Source organism: Solanum lycopersicum, chromosome 9 (genome assembly GCF_036512215.1).
Source record: "Solanum lycopersicum chromosome 9, SLM_r2.1".
Lineage (NCBI taxonomy): Eukaryota > Viridiplantae > Streptophyta > Magnoliopsida > Solanales > Solanaceae > Solanum > Solanum lycopersicum.
This window is the reverse complement of record NC_090808.1, coordinates 61755117-61780459: the sequence shown is the minus strand read 5'-3', so window position 1 is coordinate 61780459 and position 25343 is coordinate 61755117. Positions and strand designations below refer to the sequence as shown.

General features: G+C 27.0%; 3 protein-coding genes across 3 annotated transcripts; 2 read left to right on the top strand and 1 right to left on the bottom strand.

The window, feature by feature from the left end:
- Positions 1-6910: 6910 nt before the first annotated feature.
- Positions 6911-7989, top strand: LOC138338639 (uncharacterized). The gene is made up of 4 exons (XM_069289614.1): positions 6911-7171; positions 7333-7376; positions 7434-7642; positions 7748-7989. Exons 1-4 carry the CDS (start codon positions 6911-6913, stop codon positions 7987-7989), a joined length of 756 nt encoding a protein of 251 aa, XP_069145715.1.
- A 161-nt stretch (positions 7990-8150) lies between these two features.
- LOC138338638 (uncharacterized) lies at positions 8151-8874 on the top strand. The gene is made up of 2 exons (XM_069289613.1): positions 8151-8357; positions 8431-8874. The coding sequence occupies exons 1-2, from the start codon at positions 8151-8153 to the stop codon at positions 8872-8874; spliced, it is 651 nt and encodes a 216-aa protein (XP_069145714.1).
- Positions 8875-15690: 6816 nt separating this feature from the next.
- Positions 15691-20411, bottom strand: LOC101261358 (NAC domain-containing protein 21/22). The gene is made up of 3 exons (XM_004246904.5): positions 20103-20411; positions 16705-16970; positions 15691-16419 (listed from the first exon to the last, which is right to left on the bottom strand). The coding sequence occupies exons 1-3, from the start codon at positions 20269-20271 to the stop codon at positions 16042-16044; spliced, it is 813 nt and encodes a 270-aa protein (XP_004246952.1). The 5' UTR covers positions 20272-20411; the 3' UTR covers positions 15691-16041.
- Between the last annotated feature and the right edge of the window lie 4932 nt (positions 20412-25343).

Genomic DNA, 25343 nt, shown 5'->3' with positions numbered 1-25343 from the left:
TAGGTTTCTTCCATGATCTTTATAGCATTGTTTTGCTTTAATTTTTCTATATTATTAATTTAGTTATCATTAAAATCTTAGCCCTAACATATAATAGTGTTGATTCATATTAATGTATATATATCAAATTTTAACTTGTTCTAACACTAAGGCATTATAAATTGAGACAAACATAATGTATTAATTAAGTTTGTTTAAAATAAAAATTTATTGAAATATATTCTAATCTTATTTTATGTATGATTGCTTTTCTCAGAGTCGAATAATTATTTTTGTCAAATTAATTATTTTTCTTATCTCAATTTGTATGACACACTTTTTTTTTGTCTTCTCCAATAAAAATGTCATCTTTCAATATACAAAAATAGTTTAACTTTTTTTTATTTTAATAAAATAATTTATAATTACATAAATAGTCAATAACTATTTTAGACCATAAATTGACTATTTTTTTTTAAAAGTATAAATATCACCTTTTAAGTAGGTTTTGTTTTAGCAAATTCCTTAGACAAGAACTTTCTACTGTCAATTGGGTGGGACGTTACAAATGACTGTTTATTGAGACCAAACTCCATGTATGTCGGATACAGTAGGGGGGCTAGGGGTCTTCGATACTCCTTTCATTTCAATTTATTCGAATACTTATTTTAGTTTGATATAAAAAGATTTTTAAAATATATTAAATTTTATGATTTTAAATTAGAAATACGTGAAACGAATCAAGATATTTTTATATCTTGTGTTGTCAGTTATGTCATATAAAAAGTTGAAGATTAAAGAATTGATAAATGGAATAAAAGCAAAAAATAAGGTCAAATAAATTGAAATACAATGAGTATTTGGTTTGAGAGAATTATTAAAAACATTCCTAAGCTCGGGCAAAATTATTAGTTTGATCTTTGAATCATTGACAGCTTTAAATACATCTCTTTACTTGATTAACTGAACTTGAATATATTCCTCTCTTGCAACATGACTGAAAATACACCATTAAATTCTCACCAAGTTTAGAAGAGTATTTTCAACTTTTTTTCGGTTTTTTATCAAGAGAAACATGTTTCTAAAAGAGTTTAAGACCACTTATTATATCACGTGGCAGATCGAGAATGTATGTATTTACGTTTATAGTTAATCAAGTTAAGAAATATTTTTACCACCATCACTAATTCAAAAATAAAGCTAATTATTAATGCTAAATTTTCAGATATTTTCAACATTTTTCTCGTTAGGTTTTTGTGCAATCAAAATACAAATCCAATGTACCATGTTTTATTGTTATTTTTTGATTCTCATTCTGCGTGCAGAGTCCATATTGAAGCTCCGATTTAATATGAATCACCACTATAGGCAATTCAGGGGTGACTTATTTTCTCACAATCCAAAACTCAAATTTGAAATATTAATTAAGAATAAAACAATTTCACTACCGCAACGATACCTTTATCAAATATAACATATTTATAGAGTCTAACAACTCTAAACTTAGAGTCCAAAATCCAAGGCCCCACGGCTATGTAAACCGTACAAACAAACCCATTGTCTCGTCCACATCAAAACTAGGCAAACCACAAACGGGTCGAATTGCTAACACACTCAGATCCGTGGGCCTCATTGCTCCTACCACTTAAGATAATAAGATAATAATAGTATTTTTTTTTTCACTTTTATTTATTACCTTTAATATATTAAAAAATAATATCTTTTTGAAATAGATCCAAGATACAGACTTTAGCGCGTCAAGTCATACACAAACCGGAGTGACTTCACTACCTGAAGAAAGAAAGCAGCTTCGGCAGGGTCGAAGAAGACGTGTAAGACACCGATCATTTATATTAGTAATTATTTTTACAATCTAACACTAAATACTACTCCTTTATTAATATAAATATTATATTAAAACAGGTACAGTAATCAATTTCTTTTATTTACGTGATGTGCAAGTTATCCAAAATGGATAAGTAAAACCAAAAAGACAATTTTATTTTATATTTATGTAAGTTTTAGGGTTTAGGGTTAATTTTTTCCTTCTAACACTTGGAAATTAAATATGTATCACAGTTACTAGTGACTGAAACCGAAGGGATGATATACCGAAAGACAGCCTAATTCGAGCTCCACATATATTAGACTTCAATTTTTTAACTTATATAAAATTGAAGTTTATAAATTTTATAATGATTCTAAGATAATATTATAGTTTACTATAATAAATGGGTTTGTGATGAAATATTTTTTAAAAAATAAATTAATATGTATAAAAATTTAACATTCTGAAGTTGTAGTTTTTAATACACTTATTCAATGATAACTAAAACAAATAAGAACAAAGTCTAACAGACATTTTGGATTAAAATTTTAATCACGATGTATATAGTAATCTCAATGGTAGATTATTTTATTTTTTACAAATACTAGCCCAAAATAAAACGATATATGCATTCAATGGGGAACATGACAATGAAAATCTAGATTTAATGACATTACTCTAAATAATATGATATTTAACCTATATAAATTATACAAACACAATTTTTTCATTACCAACGATTACGATTATTAAGAAAATAATTTTTTCATTACCAATGATTACGATTATTAATAACTATTTGAAAACTATTGAATTTGGTGACGAACAAGCTGCATATTGTCAATGGTTATTTTTTATAAACTATAATTAGTAGTAATAAAAGTGCCTCTAAAAGACACACCATTATTAGTTTGATGCAAAACCTAGCTAATATTTTTTTTAAAAAAAAAACAAATAACAATTATGTGTATTTTCAATTTTTTTGAAAGTAGTTTATATAAATAATTAAATCACAAAAATAAATAAAAGAGAAATGTGATACCAAAAATTCATACAAAATAGTAAACCTTAGTAGGTCAATTGATTGTAATTTCCTCTCCATTTTTTCTAAAAATTTTTTTATTAAAAAAAGATATTCATAAAAATCAAATACTAATTAAATCTATAATTATTCTCTAGCCCCATTTTGTCCTAATTATAATAATTATTCACAAGTGTATGTTTACTTAGTTATGTAATTTATCTTAAATTTACTTTGTGACTGATAACTGAATGATAATTCCAATTTCTAAAGGCCCATATATTGGGTTGGTTGTACCGAGGCCCATATTTAGCTTTGACTTTCACTTGTATGTAGCTCCATATTTCAGAATATGTGGAATGACTTCTTTCACTTTTTTAAGAGGAAAAGGCTTAAATATGTTATTGAATTTTTACAAAGGCTTATTTACGTTATTATTTAAAAGTTTGGCTTATTTATGCCATTACTGTTATAGAAAAGGCTCATCCATGTCATTATTTTTTAACGGTGGTTTTGCAAAACCATTTTTGACACGTGGCCAATTATAATTCGGTCACATCATCAATTTTTTTAATTAAAAAATCATAATTCTGGAAAAAAAATTGAATTATTATTTTTTATTTTGTTATTAAATTGATGACGTGACCGAGTTATAATTGGCCACGTCATCAATTTTTTAATTAAAAAAATCAAAATTCTGAATAAAAATTGAATTGATTTTTTTTATTAAAAAAAATGATGAGTGACCGAATTATAATTGGCCACGTGTCAAAAATGTTTTTGCAAAATCACCATTAAAAAATAATGGCACGAATAAGTATTTTTTTTTTAATGGTAATGACATAAATGAGTCAAACTTTTAACTAATGACATAAATAAAATTTTTTTAAAAAGCTTAAAATGAAAAATTCAAATCTCCCAAAACAAGACGTTTACAAATTTAAAATGTCTTTTTAAAAATTCATAATAACTTCAATGACGGCTTTTTGTCTTTTCTCTAATTTTTATAAACTATAATTTGTAGTAATGACGGCACCTCCAAAAGACAATATCATTAATTTGATGCAAAATCTAGCTGTTAATTTTTTTAAAAGAAGTTTATATTAATAATAAAATCACAAAAATAAATTAAAGAGAATGTTATATAAAAAATTCATACCTAATAGAGAACCTATTGTAATTTCCTCTCTATTTTTCCTATCTCATTTTTTTTATTAAAAAAATATATTCATGTAAAATTAAATACTTATTAAATCTGTAATTATTCTCTACCCCTATTTTTGCCTAGTTATTATAATTATTCATATATATATATATATGTTTGCTTAGTTACATAATTTATCTTAAATTTACTTTGTGTTGATAATTAAACTTTCACATATAACAAATATAAAAATTATATTTGTGTGCTATAGATATACTTTGCGTTTTATATCAAACATAAATATGTATATATCGTTATACATATATTAAAGAAAATAATTGTATAATATGTTTCGATATTCATATACAAAAGATTGATCGTATAATCTATGTTTGTATAAAGCGAGAAAGAGAGAAATACAAAAGAAAACTGTGCAGGAGAAGATCGTATTTATATAATCGTAAGTGTACTAGACAAAAATATATGCATTTGTATTTGTATATACAATTTTTTCTCACTTTATACAAACACAAGCACAATGTATACATTTGTGTTTGCATAAATTGAAAGAGGTGAGTGAGAGTGGTTACCGAGATATGGGTGAGGAGAGAGAGGAACGAAAATGTATGTATATATACAATTTTATCTTACTTTATACAAATACAAACGCATTTTATATATTCGTATTTGCATAAAAGTGGAAGAAACGAGAGAGACTGTCCAGTGAGAACTAGAGTGTTGAGCGAGATTCACCAATAGAGAAACGAAATAACAACAGTTTGCTATGAGGTACAATTAAATCAGACTATTATTATAGCATTTAATTTGAATTAGTAATTGTGTAAATTAGGTATATAGCATATTATGTAGTCATATTCTCAAGTTATGGCATAAGAGTTTGATTTTCATTCTATAACATTTAATATATCAACTTATAGCATTTCTTTAAATTAAAATATTGTAAATATTTAGTCTGTAAAATTAGGACGAAAAATAAAATTAAAAAATAATTAATTAAAATTGGATAATTTCCGTGAATGTAGTTACTGTTATTAACTGATAACAAAATGTGTACCTTTTAAGGGATTTTAAAATATATTAATTATAGATATGCACCTTAATTATCTTAATCCGTTTTTAATGGTAATTATTTTTAATTTTTTATCCTCAAAAAATTGTATTCTGTTATCTTTCTTTCCATAAACGTGTATCATTTTTTTCTATAGAAATTGAACTATATCCATATATTCGAATTCTGTCATATTTTATCGTTTTTTTTTTAAAAAACAATTAAAATTGAAGGTTGAAAAAGTTTAGATTTGATTTGATGGAGAAAATTGTGTCAATTTTAATTAAACATGGTGGCAAATGGAATTCATCAGGTTAGTTTTTTTTTAATATTTTAGTAATGTGTCATATTTTTTTCCCATGTTATATTGCATATGTTAAATTGATATATTTTTTTTTGTGATACATTTATTCAGTGTTTCTACTAATAAATATTTCGTAATATTAAATGTATTTTCATGTGTAAATAAAACGAAGAATGATGTTAAATGTGATTACTGGTTAAAAATAAAAAATTTACAGTTTTTGATCAATTTAGCAAATTTTTTGTTTTTGAAACAGTAGAACAATATTTGACATTTTGTATTAATAATGTATACATTTTGTATTTTAATGTATATAAATATTGTATGAACAATATATACGAAAATCAATGTTTATAGTTGTACGTAGCTATTATTGATTTGTAATATATATATATATATATATATATATATATATATATATATATATATATATATATATATATATATGAATTCTGTATAAAAATTGAATTAACTGTATAAGATTCTTTTTATTAAATTGGATAAATTGAGTATGAAAGTGTATTTTAGATTGTATGTAGTAATTAGTTGTGTAGTATGCAGTATGTATAAAAATTGTTTTAATTTTGTATTAATTTAAAATTGTGTTATTGCATATATATGTGACTTGTATATAAATTGTGTATAAAATGGTATTAAGTGTGTAATAAACAATGTATTAATTGTGTGTTAAATTACAATATTGTATAAACAGTGTAGTAATTGTGTATTAAATTATGTATGAAGTATGTATTATTTTTGTACGAAGTGTGTGTTAAACAGTGACTTGTATATAAATTGTGTATGAAGTGTGTATTAATTATGTATGAATAAATTTATAATTTTATTATGGGATGCACTGAATGTAATTTTAATGTTGTGAAACAGGGAAATACGTCGACTATGATATGGAGGGCATCCTATACGATACTTCTACTCTTTATACTGGTTTAGTTAATGCTATAGTAACTCAGCTAAACATAGAAGAAAATCTAAATTCTGTTGAGATAAAGTATATAGTTAGCGAAATGTGTCCACCTATAAAAATTCATAATGATGTTGGGGTAAAGGTTTATCTAAATAAGATGAGGGTGAATTTGGATTTTTTTACAAAATATCCATTATGCATCACTTTGAAAGATTGTGTGCAGTATAACGAATGTCATAGAGTTATAGTTAATGATAAAATAAATTCTGATGTTATATTATCACAGAATAACATAGATCTATACTCCAACAATTCTATCCGTTTGATCGGAATGGATTTAGACGGAGTTGTCAATGATAATAGTGAAGTAGATAATGATATAATATGTGATCATTCTAATTTATTTGTAGTTGATAATCAGATTTATAATAATAAAGAAACCCTTAAGGAGGTTATGAGGCATGTTAGACTTGTTGAGAAGTTCTGCTTTCGGGTTGCGCGTTGTAATGCATCTAAGTAAGTTTAAATTTATTTTTTAATTTTTTTGTTTTGTTATACGTATATATATTGTAATGTATATTTTATTAAATTTTGTAACAGGTATCACTTGAATTGTATTTCTAAGAGTTGTTCTCGGATGATGAGGGCATCTAGTTTGAATAAATCTAGTTTATTCAAAGTTCGAAAGTATATTGCTCAGCACACATGTTGTGTTAGAGAAAGAGTTTATGTCAGACGTCAAGAGATAACTGACGTTGTAGCTGTCTTGATAATGGATAATTATATTGATCCATCTATGGTATATACTCCAAAAGATGTAGCTGATGATATGTTGAAATTGCATGGTGTTTCGTTGACATACATACAAGCATGGAGAGCTAAAGAAAAAGCAGTAAAGCTGGTGCGAGGAGATCCAGCAGAATCTTATGCATGATTACCTGGTAATTTCGAATATAATGATAAATTTAAATATTAGTTATTTTGTTGTGCAGTAACAGTTTCGTGTATTCTTTATGTATAAAATATGTATTTTTTATTTATAAATTGGACTGTTTTTTTCAGGTAATTTCGAAAATAATGATAAATTTATACAGTAACAGTTATGTGTATTTTTTATGTATAAAATATGTATTTTTATGTATGAATTGGATTGTTATTTTCAGGTTATTTTTACATTTTGGAGCAAACATATCAGGATCTGTTTTGAAAATAAAAAGGAATGAAGGTGATACATTTTTATACGCATTTGTTGCTTTAGAAGCATGTATTAGGGATGGGGAATATTGTAGGTCAATTGTAGTTGTTGATGGTGCTGCATTAAAATGTTCATATGGTGGTACAATGTTAACTGCAAGCACATTGGACCCGGGAGGTAAAATACTAGCCTATATAATTTTCTAATTATATAATATAATGAAAAAATATATGAATGATATTTCTGATTTTTGTGATATTTTTTTAAAAAATTAATGAGCAGGTTATATACTTCCGTTGGCGTATGCGATAGTAGATTCTGAAAATGATGCTTCATGGATATGGTTCTTTGAGCAATTTAGAGAAGCATATGGAGTTAGACAAAATATGTGTTTTATGTCAGACGGAAATGAAAGCATATGGAAAGGGACAACAAATGTATATCCTGAATCAGAACATTATGCATGCATATGGCATTTATCAGTCAATGTTTTGAAGAATTTCAATAGAATACTGAAGATTTGAAGATGTTGTTCTTTTCATTGGCAAAAGCTTATACAAAACAACAGTTTGAGACAATTATGAGAAGAATAGATCAGATAGATACGTGAATACGATCATACTTGTTTGATATTGGTTATAGCAAATGGTCAAGAGCTTACTCGAATTGTAAGCGCACATGGACCATGACTTCAAACGTAGCGGAGTCATTGAATAATGTTAACAGATTAGCACGGAGGTTACCGGTGATTTCACTTCTTGAGTTTATGAGGGTGACAATTCGGAGGTGTATTCACAAGCATAATGAGGAGGCTGATAAGACTACATCTAATTTGACAAAAAAATATGATATTTATCTACAGAAAAGTATTACGTTGTCGTGCAATATGAGGGTATGTGTTTCACTGTATTGTATTTTTAATTCATACTAATCTGCAGTATGTATAAATTTTTATTTTTTCACAGGTGATACCTTCAACTGTTGATCTGAATGTTATAGCTGAAGGAGCAAAGAAATACATAGTAAATTTGAACACAAGGATGTGTAGTTGCGGAAGATTTCAACATTATGAGATACCGTGTGGTCATGCAATTGCTGTTCTCCGGTACAGGAAGTTACATGAAGCAGATTTCTGTTCTGCTTTTTATAGCCTCAAGAATTTCAAAGATGCTTATGCCATTCCTGTCGAGCCTATCCCGTGTGAGAGTACATGGGATATACCAAGTTATATTTCAGATCCTAAATTGATGCCGCCTGGTCCAAAAAGAGCAGCAGGAAGACCCAAACTTGAACGGTGGAAGGGGTTCACAGATGTGAAATTCAAGAAGACAAAAAACACATGCAGTAGATGCCATCAGGTTGGACACAATAGAAAGACTTGTTCAAATTATCCTGTACAAAAACAATGATGTCGTAATGTTAAATCTGGGTTTTTGATGCATTACATTATTATAAAATATTTTTTTATTGAATAATATTACTTTTCATACAAATGTCATACATTGTATATACAACTGTTCATTTATTAACATATGTTAACAATAATTATTCATATAATCATATAACATTTATTCAGTTATTGCATTCATAATGGGGACTACATACAAAATTTATACATTTATACAAATTCAATACTTGCATATAAAAAAATAATGTATGTTTATGTGATACATATTAAATTATAATATGTTATAATTCATACAGTTTTCATACATTATTCATACCAGTAATATACATACAATTTGTTTCTGTTTGTATTTTGAAAAATATATTTTATAATTTGTCATAATTCATACAGTATTCATACCAGTAATATAATTAATATCTGTTTCTGTTTGTATTTGAAAGTGTATAGTATTCATGCAAAACAAATTTGTGGAATAATTTAACATTACTATGTACTATATATCAAATTTTAATATGACATTCATAATTCATATGATTTTCATACATGATTCATACAGTGTTCATATATGTTAAAGTGAGGCACATTTAGTAATAATCAGTAATAATTTATATAAAACCATCAGTAGTCATAATAAAAATACAAACAGAAACAAATTGTATGTATATTACTGGTATGAATAATGTATGCAAGATGGTGATACACATTTATTAATGTATAATTGTATGATATAATTCATACATTTCTCATACAGTATTCATACCGGTAATATAATTAATATCTGTTTCTGTTTGTATTTGAAAGTATATAGTATTCATGCAAAACAAATTTATGGAATAATTTAACATTATTATATACTACATATCAAATTTTAATATGACATTCATAATTCATATGATTTTCATACATGATTCATACAGTTTTCATATATGTTAAAGTGAGACACATTTAGTAATAATCAGTAATAATTTATATAAAACCATCAGAGTAGTCATAATAAAAAATCTGGGAAAATATATAAATAGTTCATAAGTTAAAAAAAAAAACAAGTCATTCAAATAAAGGTATATTGTGCCATGAAAATTTCTACTTCCTGATACGAAATTTTGGAGTAGGATAATTGGTGGTGTCCATAACTTGTTCTTTATGAGTTCGAGGTCCACCCTTCTTGCTAGCAACTGTTCCTGTAACTTCACTTTCACTGATTGTGCCTTTGTCATTCTTTGATTTTCCATAATGCCAAAGTAATGTAGCATATCTTTGACGATGATATTTTGAATCAATATCAATATGTGATATATCAAAAACACCATTGCTCATGTATTCGACAAATAGAGATGTGTATAAACCACAATCACTGTAAACAAATTGAAAAAAAAATTGTAATGAATATATAGCAATTTCAATTTAAAATGAATAAAAAATAATGTAAGAAATATACATACTTTGAACTTTCTTCTTGTTGAGGAACATGTGTAACATTCTTGATACTTAGAGGTTCAGAGTGAGACTTCTGTTGATAATCAGGGAGATTATTCGCATACAAATCAATCATTTTGCCATAAAACCCTGTGCTCGTCAGAAATAAAGGAATCATGGTTGCAAGCTTATCAACAGCTTCTTTGACTTTCCTTGAATGAACAGATCCTCTCATCATCGAATCATATACATATAGACATCTACTTTTAATTCAGAATACAACAAGAAACCAATGGAATTTGTCATTGATGTTGACTGGGATGATTACTTCGTCAACCCTATCCCACGGAATGTTAGCAAACAACTTATATCCTCTAATGCATTGTCCAATATCATGGTCCGATGATATGCATCTCATGTCACATTCTGATTGTCTCCACTGTTTCTCAATGTTATCAACCCATGCCATAAACCAACAATCAACAATACTGTAAGAAGTGACTGTTTGGGAGTATTTTGCCTTCTTTCGGAGATAATGCATTATTGCATTAATATGCTGTTTTAACCAAAAAAATATACATATCTGATTCATTCACTGTTCACACATATTTCATACAAAAAATATTCATACATATATCACTGCAACTCAAAATCATAATAATTAGTTGAAAAAAAGTCTTACCCCGTCCTCTCAAGGTCTGCCCGGTTAACTCATTATGTGAAAAAAAAATCCTTCTCTCCGATTTTGACAACGCCAAAGTCCATTTGAGGATGAAATGTGTTTTTAATCTTGGAATATGCTGCTTTCCTGTATATATTTAAAAAAGTGTTATATTAATTTAGGAGTTTAGAAATTAAATAAAATAATTTTTATCATCATACAAATTACCTGCCACGCCTGCTTGACACATCTTTGAAAATCCATTTATTAAACTCCTGAATCAGTTCAACTGGAACATCAAACCCATTGTGATTTTGGATGGATGTTTGTTTTGAAATAATGTAGGTACTCTATTTGAACTGCTTTCTCCTTCCGACATTCTGATATAAGGAGAAGAATCGTATTTACCCACATTCTTATGTCTTGTTCGCACATTTGGAGTCGTGGTGGCATTAAGAATCAGATCAAGTGCAATTATTTGTGTCATGGTAAAATCAGGATAATCGTCCAATGTTGGTGGTTTTGATTTTGACGTTGTAGATGCATCAACATTTAAACAATCATCCGTTGACTTTTGAGCTTCATATACATGAAAAATCGTTTTAAAAAAAAATTCTTAAATTTTCATTTATGTGATAAAAATGAATATATCGTACCAGCTGTGTTTGAACTTTGGACTTGTTGTCCAATTGAAACTGTAGGCATATCTGTTGGATCAAATTGTGCCGCATGATGGTTGGCGTTTTCCTTAAACATGTATTCATACACATGTAATACAAAACTAATGCAATGAATCATACACAATTCAAACAAACTTACAACATAATATTGAAAAATACATAATTCATACACATAGTATACAAAAAATAATACAATATAATCATACACATTTCAAACAAACTTACAACATTCTTTCATACACAATATATTCAACACCAAATATACAAATCAAAACATAAAGTATAACTAATTATGGATATTACTATTCAACAGTATCAAAAAACTTGATACAAAAAATTTATACACAATTCATATACATTTCATACACACTTTATATATACAGTGAATCATACAAAATTCATACAGTGAATCATACACAATTCATACAGTTAATCACAGACAATTCATACAGTGAATCATACATAAAAAATACATGTTTCAGCAATTGATATTGTAATATGAAGAAATCTATAATTTCATACAGTGAATCATACACAATTCATACATTATTTATTTAAACAAAATTTATATATTAAATATTTTATACCCAAATAACAGAAAATAAAAATAACAGAATTTATATATTTTTCAAACAAAATTCATACATAAAGTATACACAGATATATATACCTCTGGTTGTTCTTCGGGTATTTGTTCTCCTCTTGACAATCGAATCTCATCAATTATCATTTTGGTGGAGTTATCAACATACATCTTGATATCAGCCATGTGCTTGTGAACCTTATCGGTGAACATAAAAAAATTTATACATGAACAGTTTATAAAGTCATTATACTAATTATATAAAAATATGTTGGAACTTACAGTGATTTTGAGTTCTTTCAACTCTGTCTTAACCTGTTAATTAAAAAAATAAGTATTTGATATGTGTACTGTAATTTCAAAAAAAATTATGTTTATTTGAATATTTTACTTGTACCTCTGCAATATCAGCTCTCAATTCTTGAACTTTATGTTCACTATCAACAACACGATTTTTTGATGATCTGGGATTTTCTGAATCATGGTGGCTGCTGGACTGATATAAAATGGTTTCGTCCATGAGATTTAACTTTTCTTCGGAGAAGACAATATTTCTGAATTTATGCTGCAGCAAAAAAAAATGTATAATGTATAATGATTTATAATGAATGTAATAACATTGTAAGAAAAATACCTGATTCCCATGTGTTCTGAAAATTGTTTTCTTCAAATCGTCAAAAAAAATGACGTCATTCGGTGTCTTCCAATTCAGGATTCTCGGTGTGAGATTTGAAACACGTATAGCAATTGTGTTGTCAAATGGATGCCAACACTCATAAAACTATATCTGCAGTGCTATGTGGAACTGGCTAAATTTGAATGACGATGAATTTTTTTTGAATTTTTGATTGCAAGCTTTGAGTGTTAAATTAAAACACTCATTTGCCCAAGGGAATGTCGCATACTGTCCAGACTCTACCAAATCAAAATACAATTTTGGAATTGTTGTTTTTGAAGGGTCTGATGTAGTCAGAAATGAAGAAATAAAGTACAAGATCCCGATTTTTAGACGGTCATCTTCTTCCCAAAAATTTTGCAATTTAAACTTGTAATAAAAATCTGACTAGGATACTTTATTAAAATCTCCAAAATTTTCAGCAATGAGTCTGTTTGGAACATGTGGATTAGATAAAAAATCAGAAACAGGTCCACTTTTGAAACTAGTTATAGCAACAAACTCTTTTAACCCAAAATGTAACTCTTTACCATTTACTTTAATGACAAACATGTCATCCCTAACATTTTCATTCCCCATTATAAATAAGTGTCTCAACAATTGACATTGGATTTTAATGTGATGCAAATTATAAAAAAATCCAAAAGGTGTTTAATCTAGGAATTGTTGAAACTTATCTTGACCTAAAAAGGTCAACAAGTCCGCAAACACATTCATGTTAATACATGAAGACAAATGTGTTTGTGTCTTCTTCTCCTAAAAAATTGTAAAAATTAAATACATTAATCATACACATAGTATACAAAACATAATGCAGTTAATCATACATAAATTCAAACAAACTTACAACATAATATTGAAAAATACATAATTCATACAGATAGTATACAAAACATAATGCAGTGAATCATACACAATTCAAACAAACTTACAACATAATATTGAAAAATACATAATTCATACACATAGTATACAAAACATAATACAATATAATCATACACATTTCAAACAAACTTACAACATTCTTTCATACACAATATATTCAACACCAAAATATACAAATCAAAACATAAAGTATAACTAATTATGGATATTACTATTCAACAGTATCAAAAAACTTGATACAAAAAATTTATACACAATTCATATACATTTCATACACACTTTATATATACAGTGAATCATACAAAATTCATACAGTGAATCATACACAATTCATACAGTTAATCACAGACAATTCATACAGTGAATCATACATAAAAAATACATGTTTCAGCAATTGATATTGTAATATGAAGAAATCTGTAATTTCATACAGTGAATCATACACAATTCATACATTATTTATTTACATAAAATTTAAATTTTAACTATTTTATACCCAAATAACAGAAAATAAAAATAACAGAACATAAAAAAGTTTTTAAAAAATAACTTTTACTAACCTTTGAACTTTTTTTGGGTTTAACTGTTTCTTCTTCTTCTTGTAAATGTGAAGTATCGATTTCAGATGCTCTTGATTTTTTGGATTTTGATTTTATTAACTCTTCCACAAAATCAGATTCAAAATCTGATGATTCCTCGATTTCTTTTCCTTTCCTCTTTCTTTCGTCCTTTTATCAGATTCATCAACTTTTTTCTTTTCTTTCCCTTTTCTCTTCTTCTCGTTTTCCTTTGGATGTTTTTTTTTCTTTTGTTGATTTCCCTGATCTAGATTTAGCTTTAACAGATGAAGGTTGAGATTGTGTTTGTGATAAAATTTTGAAAGATAAAGCATGAAAATCGTCTGAACTTGCTTCTTCATTCAATCTTTTACTTTTTCTCGGGGTTCCGTTGCCTCTTTTCGACATTGTACGATTTATTTATCGCAAGAGTTGAAGATTTGAGTGCTAAAAATGAAGATTTGAATGCAAATATTTGAGAATTCTTGAAGAAGACTGTTAAGAGAGAAGTGATTTTGAGAGAATTTGGTGAAAATAAAAATTTAGGCGTGCAAATTTTGGTGAAAAGTTTTGATAGGCGTGCAGAGGTAATGATTTTGAAAAGAGTTGGGGAAGAACAAAAAATTGGGGAATATAATTTTTTTTTTTAGATAATGTTTTACAGTTTTAAAAATAAAACTATAATTGTTTTAGATTTTGATAAAATCCCTATTATTTTGTAGTTATCTTAAAAAAGGTAACTATATAATATTTAATTTAAATTACATTAATTAAGAGTTTTGTTTAAAAAAGGTATCTTAAAATAATAAATTTAATTAACTACATTGGTTTAAATAAGGTAATTGAATTATTTAAATAAGTTAATTATTATTTTAAAAAATTAACGAGAATAATATATTATTTCTTGATATGCTATAACTTGATAATAATATGCTATAAGTAGTTTATTATTAAAAAGTTTGTTTATAACTTGATATTTAATATCTTAAATGTGTGTGTAGTGTTATTTTTATATATTTGCTATTATATATAATTTTTCCGGTGATAATTCAAATTTCTAAAGGCCCATGGATTGGGTTATATCGAGGCCCATATTTAGCTTTTACTTTCATTACTGTTGCTCCATCTTTAGGAAAGATTACTGGCTCTGCTAATATTTTTTAAATTGATGATTAAACAGGGATAGAGATAGAACTTTGATTAAGAGGTTAACTAAGTCCATCAAGCATCATGTTTGATCATGACTCAGACCCAAGCCATCCTAACCCCGCCTTGCCATAGACAAAATATTTTCATTGTCTAACATTAACTTTATCCTAAAATTGCCAAATGACTATATATGCTGCTTCCAACTAGGGGTAGAGGAACAAGAAGAATATTAAGAATTACCAAATTTTACACCAAAGTGAAAGTAATATACAAATTAATAATTATCAATGATAGACGCTTATGTCTGATCAATCTATAATACACATATATATATATGTATATCTACTGATGAAGAAAATAAAAAATAAAATAAAAAATCATCCCATCAAACATACAAGAATCTTACCCCCCACAAGCAAACACTAATTAATTAAGACATCATCTACACAAACTCAATACACATAAATCTTTTTCTTTAAACTAATTCTCTTTTCCTACTTTTAAATAATAACAATAATCATTAACGCTTCAAATAAAAACCAAGATATATATTTTTCATCATCAAATCACATGGCCCCAATGTTCGAATGCACTCCTCGATCCATCTTGTATATTTGGATCTTCGAAATTCATGTCCAACAAGAACCCATACTCATCATTCTCAACCATTTCATCGTTCGATTGAGGTTCCTTCATTTCTTGTGACATTAATTGAAGATAGCTACTTTGATTATTATTTGGTTCCAATAAATCAAACAACTTCTGGCTTTGGGAGATCGCGGTGTAAGGCAAAGCAATATGAGATTGATCTATATTAGGAGAAGTATTGACACCAACCTCATACATATTTTGCGTGTTACTGAATGTGTTATTGTTGTCATTATTGTTATTGTTCTCGACTTTAGCTTTGTAAAATACTCGACATAACACCCAATCTTCCTGTTCAATCATCATAGACAACGTACCAAAAAAATTTAGTTATGTCGATCGTTAGATATTTTATATATATACTAGGTAAGAAAACGGTTTTTGAATATATTTATATGTATACGTTCTTTTGCCCATCACTTTATGTTTCCTTTTTTTTAGCTAGGTGGTTTCTATGAAATTTCTTTTGTATCACATGAAAATTGTTACTAATGATGGAGAAAACTTTATTGGCTCATAATAAATTTTGTATCGAGACTAAATTAGATAAATAAATTAAAATGAAGGAAGAATTACCTTAGGGGGTATATGTGGATTTTCGAGGCGAAATTCATGCATGATCCAACCAGTTTTAATTCCATTAGGAGCTCTATTCATGTAGAAAACCAGAGTTTTTCTCATCCCTACGATCGAACGAGTTTTCGGATCTACAACCGTCCGATCTTTGCCTGTCGCTTTCCAATAACCCGAAATTGTGGCCCGATTTGTACGAAAACCAGTAGCGTATTTTCGATCTCGAAAACTGAAGAAGTACCATTCGCTCGAGTTCAGCTTTGCCACCTCTAATTTATAAAAAAAACGGTAAAATAGTTAATCGATTGAACTTTTAATATTTAACTATCGATATACGATACAATATAGTTAATTATATTACTAATATGATATAATGGAGAATGGAAGATGTCATGAATATAGAGAAGAAATTACTAATAATTAGATGGATCCAAATTAAGACAGAGGTACACGTGACAACTTAGACCATAATTAAGGATGATATTAGTTGTGTTCATGCAAAGTAAATTCAAATAATATCGTTATAGGATAGAGGATGCACTATTTTGGGCCAACCATATGAAATTATTGTGTATTTGTCTGTTTTAATATCAAGGTAAAATATGTAACTATCGTATTTAAAAATTTAACAGATTAAAAAAGACATATTTTTATTACTTACTATTACTTAGGCCCCATCATCACTAGCTTGTAAGACAATGTTATTAGCTAAAGTGACGTAGAAAGTTGGGTATTAGTCACAATAGATTCTCTAGGCATGTTTCCTCTTTAGATAAACCTTTTGAGAAAGTTCATATGAAAGAATGGAAAATGAATTTTAGCCTTTTCTTCACAATAGTCTAATTATTTAGATATGGTTGGGCAATCCAACATAAACTTCGTCATGTCCCACCTAAAAAATAATAATAATAATAATCTTAACCAATAAAATTAGGAGTATTATATAGCAAGAAAATTAATTAATCTTTCTAATTTATATATACACTTGTTTTGTTTTCTTCAATTAACAAAATCTAGAGTCCTTAAGATTATATTTCTTATTTGTCGTTTCATGCGAATATATCTATTAACTATACGTGCAAGAGAAAGTGAATGACATATATATTTGATGAAATAATATCATGGGAAGTAAGGTGGTCAAATGAAAGTCGGTTGTAGTGTAGTGGTGGGAATGCTTTATTCTTAACTAGAAATCTCGAGTTTGAGCTCTGGATATGGAGAAAATCATGTTTGAAGCATGCGATTCAAATTTAATCGGACTTCTAATGACCGGAGCACAAAATTTAAGACTACAAAAAAAATCTTCTAGACTACAAAGAAAATCTTCTATGTTTAAGATTTTAGAATATAATTTGTTTGAAAATCATGAAATTTATTTATGTATTTCAAATTGAATTTTCATAGAAATGTCACTATCGCTCTACAATGGTGTAAACACATACTCCTATCATTTCTTACATGAAACTTCTCTAGAAAGAAATCTATTATTATGGTGCGTCACAATTGTATATCATAAGCTTAATAATGATTTTTGGAATAGGTGAATTGATTTATCATGAACCTCTTATACGTGAACAATAAATTTAAAAACTATACGATAAATACTATACTATATTCAGTTCCATTTCTTAAAAAAAACATCATTTCTTCTCTATCACAAAAAATATCCTATTTTTATAGCTAAATTTCCGCAGAATCTACATGTGAACCAAATCCATTAAAACCTAAATTGATGTTATTTACTCCAGAAAGCAATCATCATTTTTTTTCAAACTTATCTCCTTCAAATCTCTATATAGTACTTAAAAGGGGATAATTTTAAGAATATACTAAAATAGGACCCTAATTACCATAACTAGTAGTAACAATATTTCATTTTCAAAACATGGTAATTTTATTTAGTTTTTATAAAAAAAATATACAACCTCTGTAGTAGTTAATTAGATTGTTTACGTTTTCACAATCTTTAAAACTCAATTTGTTCTCCCTACAATTCAGTTTGATCCTACTGAAAACTTGGGCATTATGAACATGGAATTTTCAAAAATAAATTGAACACACGTACACTTAAAATAATTGTCAATGTCATGTATGTACATATAAAAAATACAATTATTCCATTGCCACTATCTAAACCACCACTCATTTCATCATGGGACATACACTTGACTTACGTACATCGTAAATCATTGTATGCCTTATGTATTGTCACATGGACATGTATATAATATTGATACACATGACATATATTGAACAAACTTACGACAAAGATACGCGTTTTATCATTATAATGGAAAAATCATTTTCGAAAAAAATGGAAGAAGAAGAAGAATGTTATTCTTTCATAGTTCATTATTGATTTCTAAATTGAATTGCTAGCTATCATATTTGAGAAACAAATTTAAGAAGAAGATATGATATCCATTGAAAGTTTTAAAGTTCAAAAATCAAAATTCATTTCTAAAAAAAGAAGAGACGACCTTCATTCAAAATTTTGTAGGTTAAATATCAAAATCCATAGCTTAAAATTATTCCTCTAGACCCCCACCCCACCTCTCCTTACCAAATGAAGTAGGATTTAATTCTTGTAACTTAATGTTTCATGGTTTCGCAAGTTAAGCTTCATTGTAATATTGATGAGATCTGTTGAGAATACCGTTAAATAATAATAAAAAGTGTGTTCTTTATAACGATTTAAGATTTTAGATGAGATAGTCATACTTTAACATAGTATATAGTATAGACCAGATTGAGTTAAAAAGGTAGTTAGACAAGGAAAATATATAAGAACTACTCAAGAGAGAGAAAAAGAGTTTAGTGTAAAGTTTTATCAAAATTAAAGCCTAAAATCAAGTGCTATATATTCTGAAAGAATCTCCTATTTAAAAACTAAATTTCCGTGAATTGAATCCATTAAAACCTGAATTTTATTTAAATTTTCTTTCAAACTTTATTATCTCTATAGTACACAGTAGAGGGGACAACATCAAAGAAAACAACAATAACAAAAAAGTCCTAAAGATTCTTAAAGATATATTTAGGAAAAGAAAATTCAAATTCATAATCATATTATATTATAGTTTAGCATTATCTTTCTTTTGTACCATAAAAAATTCAAGAAAAACGTCCGTTAAAAGTCACTTTTTTGTAACTTTTTCATCTAATCATGACAATACACTATTTTGTGTAATGATAATCCAATTTCTATCTCTCAATTATTATTTTTCATTTTCTCATGTCATATTAGTATCAACAACATCAACATATAATACACACACACACACACACACACACATATATATATATATATATAATTTTTTGACAAAAACAAGGTAGCTCCACCCTTAAACGAATGTAATTCCTCGACATGAAAGAAAAAGATGAAGAAATGAGTAAATTACCAGGAAGTTGCCATGGTTCACATGTATGAAGATCGATTTCGATTAAAGTACCTTTAAGAACATCTTCATTAGCAATTTTCTTGAAGAGATAATGGCAAACTAATTCTTCATCACTTGGATAGAATCTAAATCCAGGAGGAAGTGTTGCACCAATATCTCTTAAACCCATATAGGGATAGAGAGGTTTTATATTAAAACTAATTTTGTGTAGAGTATAGAGAGTATTAATTATTTTTTTTGTTGTTGGATAATAAATTAATACAAAGAAGGAAAAAGGTATTTAGTTATATATAAAGAGATTGAAGTGCCATTTGCCACTTGGAATTTGTTATATTATTATAGCACCTTATGCTTGTGAAGTTCGTTATTGTTTTTTTGTTGGGACCTACAATGAAAACCAAAGCTACAAGAAATCTTCTATTAATTAATTGTAGGCTTAATAATAAGTAAAGAAATTCAATTAATGAAAACCTTAAGAGGAGTACTATATACACTATTATTAAAGAAAATATTTTTTATGAGAAATGTTATTTTTTTAAAAAAAATTAAGTTGAGTTTTAATTTTTTTTCTTCATATTCGATAAGTATAAAAATATTATCTCAAAAATATTTTAAGCAAAGCATCATAAGATGGGAGGGGTAGAGAGTGGATCCTTGGTAGTGAGGCGGTTGGGTAGGTTGGGACGATATAATAAACATTTTAAAATGTCACCGATCACTTATAGAACTTATTTTTCGTATTTTTATTAAAGTCATTTTATTTATTTTTAAAAAATTTAATTTTTTAAAAAATATATCTTTTTTAAAAAAAATTATACAAATAAATATGAAAATAAAAAAATATTTTTTTTCGTATCGAACAAAGGTCGGTCCAAATCCTGCGGACAACCTCTCCAAAAATACTCCTTTTTACCAAATTGATATACATTCAAATTTGTAAATAAATTCATAACTTATTAAGTCAGATTTCTCATACAACATACGTAATCTATATATAACAACATTTTACCATTAGATTTTCTTTGGGGACCAATTTTCATATTATATTATATGATACTATATATTTTTTGTAACAACCTCTGTTAAAACACTCTAAAAATGGAGATAATTTCATAAACTTTTTTCAACAAGTAATTTTGTTTCACTCACATTTTTTGTGATTTACGATGTTATGCTTATATCTCTTGTTTTGCTTTATTTGTAACAACAATAATGCTATTAACATACTTAGTAATAATATAAAAACCATAAAATATGTGAATATATAGATTTTAATAAAAATCGAAAAAAAAAACATATTTTCCCAGGGATATTAAGACAACATATTGTCTACAAATTAATTAAATAATGAAATATATTAAAGAGCGCTTACTACACTAGTCATATCACATTTTTTTAACGTTATCATAACAAATAAATTAAAATTTATATCGTCATCAAAAGAAAATTCAATGAAAAGGAAAATCTCTAAAATTATCGCTAGTAAAATATCTGAACAAACGACATCGTTAACGAGAGTTCAAATAATGTATATCCCTTAGGTGGGGTGAGGTAGAATTGCATGATTAATTAGGAAAATTGCAGAAAAAAGGAACAATGTTGAAAGTGAAAAACCTAACAACCTAATCCAAGAGACCAATTTTAGTAATCCTTTGTACCGGGAATAATGAGCCACTCACGGAATCATGGATATATATATTTTAAGTTCATACCTCTCTATTGGATTATTAGGCAAGTTTATATTCGTTACACTACGAGATATTTAGTAGGTGTTTGACCATGTGACATCATATCATTATATGAAATCGTGAGAGAGAATCAGCATTTGGACTTGCGAGTTTATGTTGATTTCATCTCATGATTCCGTATTCTTCAAAAAACATGATATGAAAATTTCATATCATGATTTGAGATATTTTAATACAAAAATTGATTCAGAAGTTTATATTTTGTTAAAACAATCCTACATTTATATCTACTAACAATTTATTTCATATGTAAATAAAATTTACAATCACATCATTATAGTATAAAATTTATTGTTTTTATAGTCACTTAAACTCACACCAACCGACTGTTGAGTAATAAATCTGTTCTCTTCATTTACTCCAACACCTAATTTATTGCTTCTAACGTTTTGTATTTATTACAATTCAAAGTAATTAACAAGTTCGTCTTCTCAGTCACATGATCGAGAAATGCAAGTTCAATCTGAGGAAATTATATGTACTATGTGGGAGGATTATATTAAAAACTAGTACACTATAACTTATGTTCAATTTTCTTATTGCATCAAAGTTTGATGAATTAAAGTTAGATCAAACAGTTATTTAAGTGGAGAACGAATAACTTTGTAATGATTTATTTTTTATTTATTTGTTAATATAGTAGCTTTACAACTTATGGATTATATTTATGAGAAAATATATGTTACAAAAATTTCATATGTCCAAACAAAACTAATTCAATTTCATGTCATAATTTCATATTATGATATCGTATCATGATTCTATGATACCATATGGCATGGCCGAACGAGCTGTTATAAAAAAACTTAATGATAATTGAATTAATGACACTATATTTAAAGTCTTTATCAACATTTATATAAGATTATTTAGTATAAATGTCATATTTATTATTATTACTGATTATATAATATAACAATGACTATATTATTGTAGCAAAACCCTTTATTTGTTTGAACTACTTTAATGATATAGAAAAACGTACGCCACGTGACCATATAATTTAGGAGTTTTAATTACAATACATTTTCCAATTATATTACCCTATATAACAAAACTTGTTCAATATGTAGCAACTTAAAGGAAAAAAAATATGTGTACCCTTTGATTTTAGATTTCTATTTTGATAAATCTTATCCCTACCAATCATCCCCTTCTAAGAGTGTTGTTCTCGTTATATGAATGCAATGTGCACATAATATACATTATACAAGTAACATATGATTTACAAATAAATAAAATACATAAAATTGTCTTACTCAACTACACAATAATAGAAAAAAATAAGTATATCGCAAACTTTAGAAGTAAGCTCCCAAAAATATTCTCAAACTTTTGGAACAATATCGCTCCTAAATATTTTATTTATTCTTAATGAAATATTTTTATAATCACACAAATATTTATAATTTATTTATATTATTAGTTTTAAAAGATCTCATCATTTTATTCTTGCACTTAGTTTTCTAATCATACACTTTCAGATAAATTGAAACAAAAATAGAGAGTAATATACATTTAACTAATATCAACATTCATTATAACAAAAATAATTTTTAGTGGCAATAAATATTAACATTAATAAAGAATGCCAAAATTTTTATTGACATTAGTTAAGTGTCATGAGAATCAATGTCACTAAAGATTTTATGAATATATACAAAGATGTTATTTACCGCTAAAATATATATTTAGCGGTAATTAATTCTCGCTAATTGTTATTTTTGATATAGTGATTAAAGAAATGTCACTAGAAATATATATAATTAAAATAATTGAGAAAATTGTTGACATACACAACATGCCTAATTCCATTGGAATTGGATAAAGTAACAAGTATTTGCATTATCTTTAGGGGTTTCTAGAGTATGACTAGAGATATGAACACAACTTCATATACGTAAACAAGTCATAACCGCGTATTAATTAGTGGAGGAACAAAGTTTATTACTTCCTAAGGAAATTGTAAGTCAAAAGAGTCATAATTCTCTCACATAATAAACATAGATTACCTTACTAATCATTACAAGCTAGATTCTTTAGTGAGAACATATACTTCTATAATTTGGTCCTACACTAAATTTGATTTGAAAATGTACAAAAATATTTAAAATCAATCAACTTAGGTCCTTTGATATGAGGCACATAGATGTTGAATTAATGCTAATAATTCATTTAGGATATAAGAATTAGCTAAGGAACACAAAATTGGTCATTTTCACCTATTCGAAGACATGATTGTTAGAATTTATAGGAAGTAATTATTGAAAATGGGCCATTACTCGTGTACTGGTTTATCTATCGAGATATATCAAAACATGTCTAAAAGCGCGTATAAATATTTTTCTTTCATGTTCTGTTATTTAACTTATATTCTTCGGATATCATTCAGACTATAATAATTGTTAGAATTTATAGGAAGTAATTATTCGAAATGGGCCATTACTCATGTACGGATTTATCTATCGAAATATATCATAACATGTCTAAAAGCGCGTATAAATATTTTTCTTTCATATTCTGTTATTTAGCTTATATTCTTCGGATATTATTCAGACTATAATAATTGTTAGAATTTATAGGAAGTAATTATTGAAAATGGGCCATTACTCATGTACGGATTCATCTATCGAGATATAAACATGTCTAAAAGCGCGTATAAATATTTTTCTTTCATATTCTGTTATTTAGCTTATATTCTTCGGATATCATTCAGACTATAATAATTGTTAGAATTTATAGGAAGTAATTATTGAAAATGGGCCATTACTCATGTACGGATTTATCTATCGAGATATATCAAAACAAGCTTAAAACATATATAAATATTTCTCTTTCATATTTTGTTATCTAGCTTATATTCTTCGTATATTATTCAGACTATATGATTTTATAAAGTTGTGTACGTTTCTATTTTCTTAACAATTCTATATTTATTCACATTTTTTTCTTATCAATGAATATATCTTACCCATAATTCAGTTTTCACGGTTTAGGATACTCCTATTTCCCTTGCCGCTACTTCAGAAATCACTTTTGCTTTGTTTCAATGTGAGATACTCTAAAATTCTCATATCGAAAGCTTGTCAACTTAGAATTTATTTTATTTTATTTGATGTTATAGGTCAATTAAAGATCTCGATATAAAAAAAAAACTAGTCGAATAGGTGGGAGAACTCATTAGCTTATAAACTCGTTGACGTTTTTCTATTTATCTGATGAGGGATAATTGACACATAATCAAATTAAAAATCAAATCAATCAGTAAATTGAGTTAAATTAAAAAATCCCGATTAATATTTGGTTTGACTTGATCTAATATTGAAAAAAAATCTGACAATTCTTGAATTGATTTGATTTTAACTAAAAAGAATCAATTTTATATCAAACCAATTCGACATTATATATAACATTACTCCCTTTCTAATTCACTCATCCTCCATCAATGATATCACATACTTAGTTCAAACAAATACGTAGTTGGCAAATTATT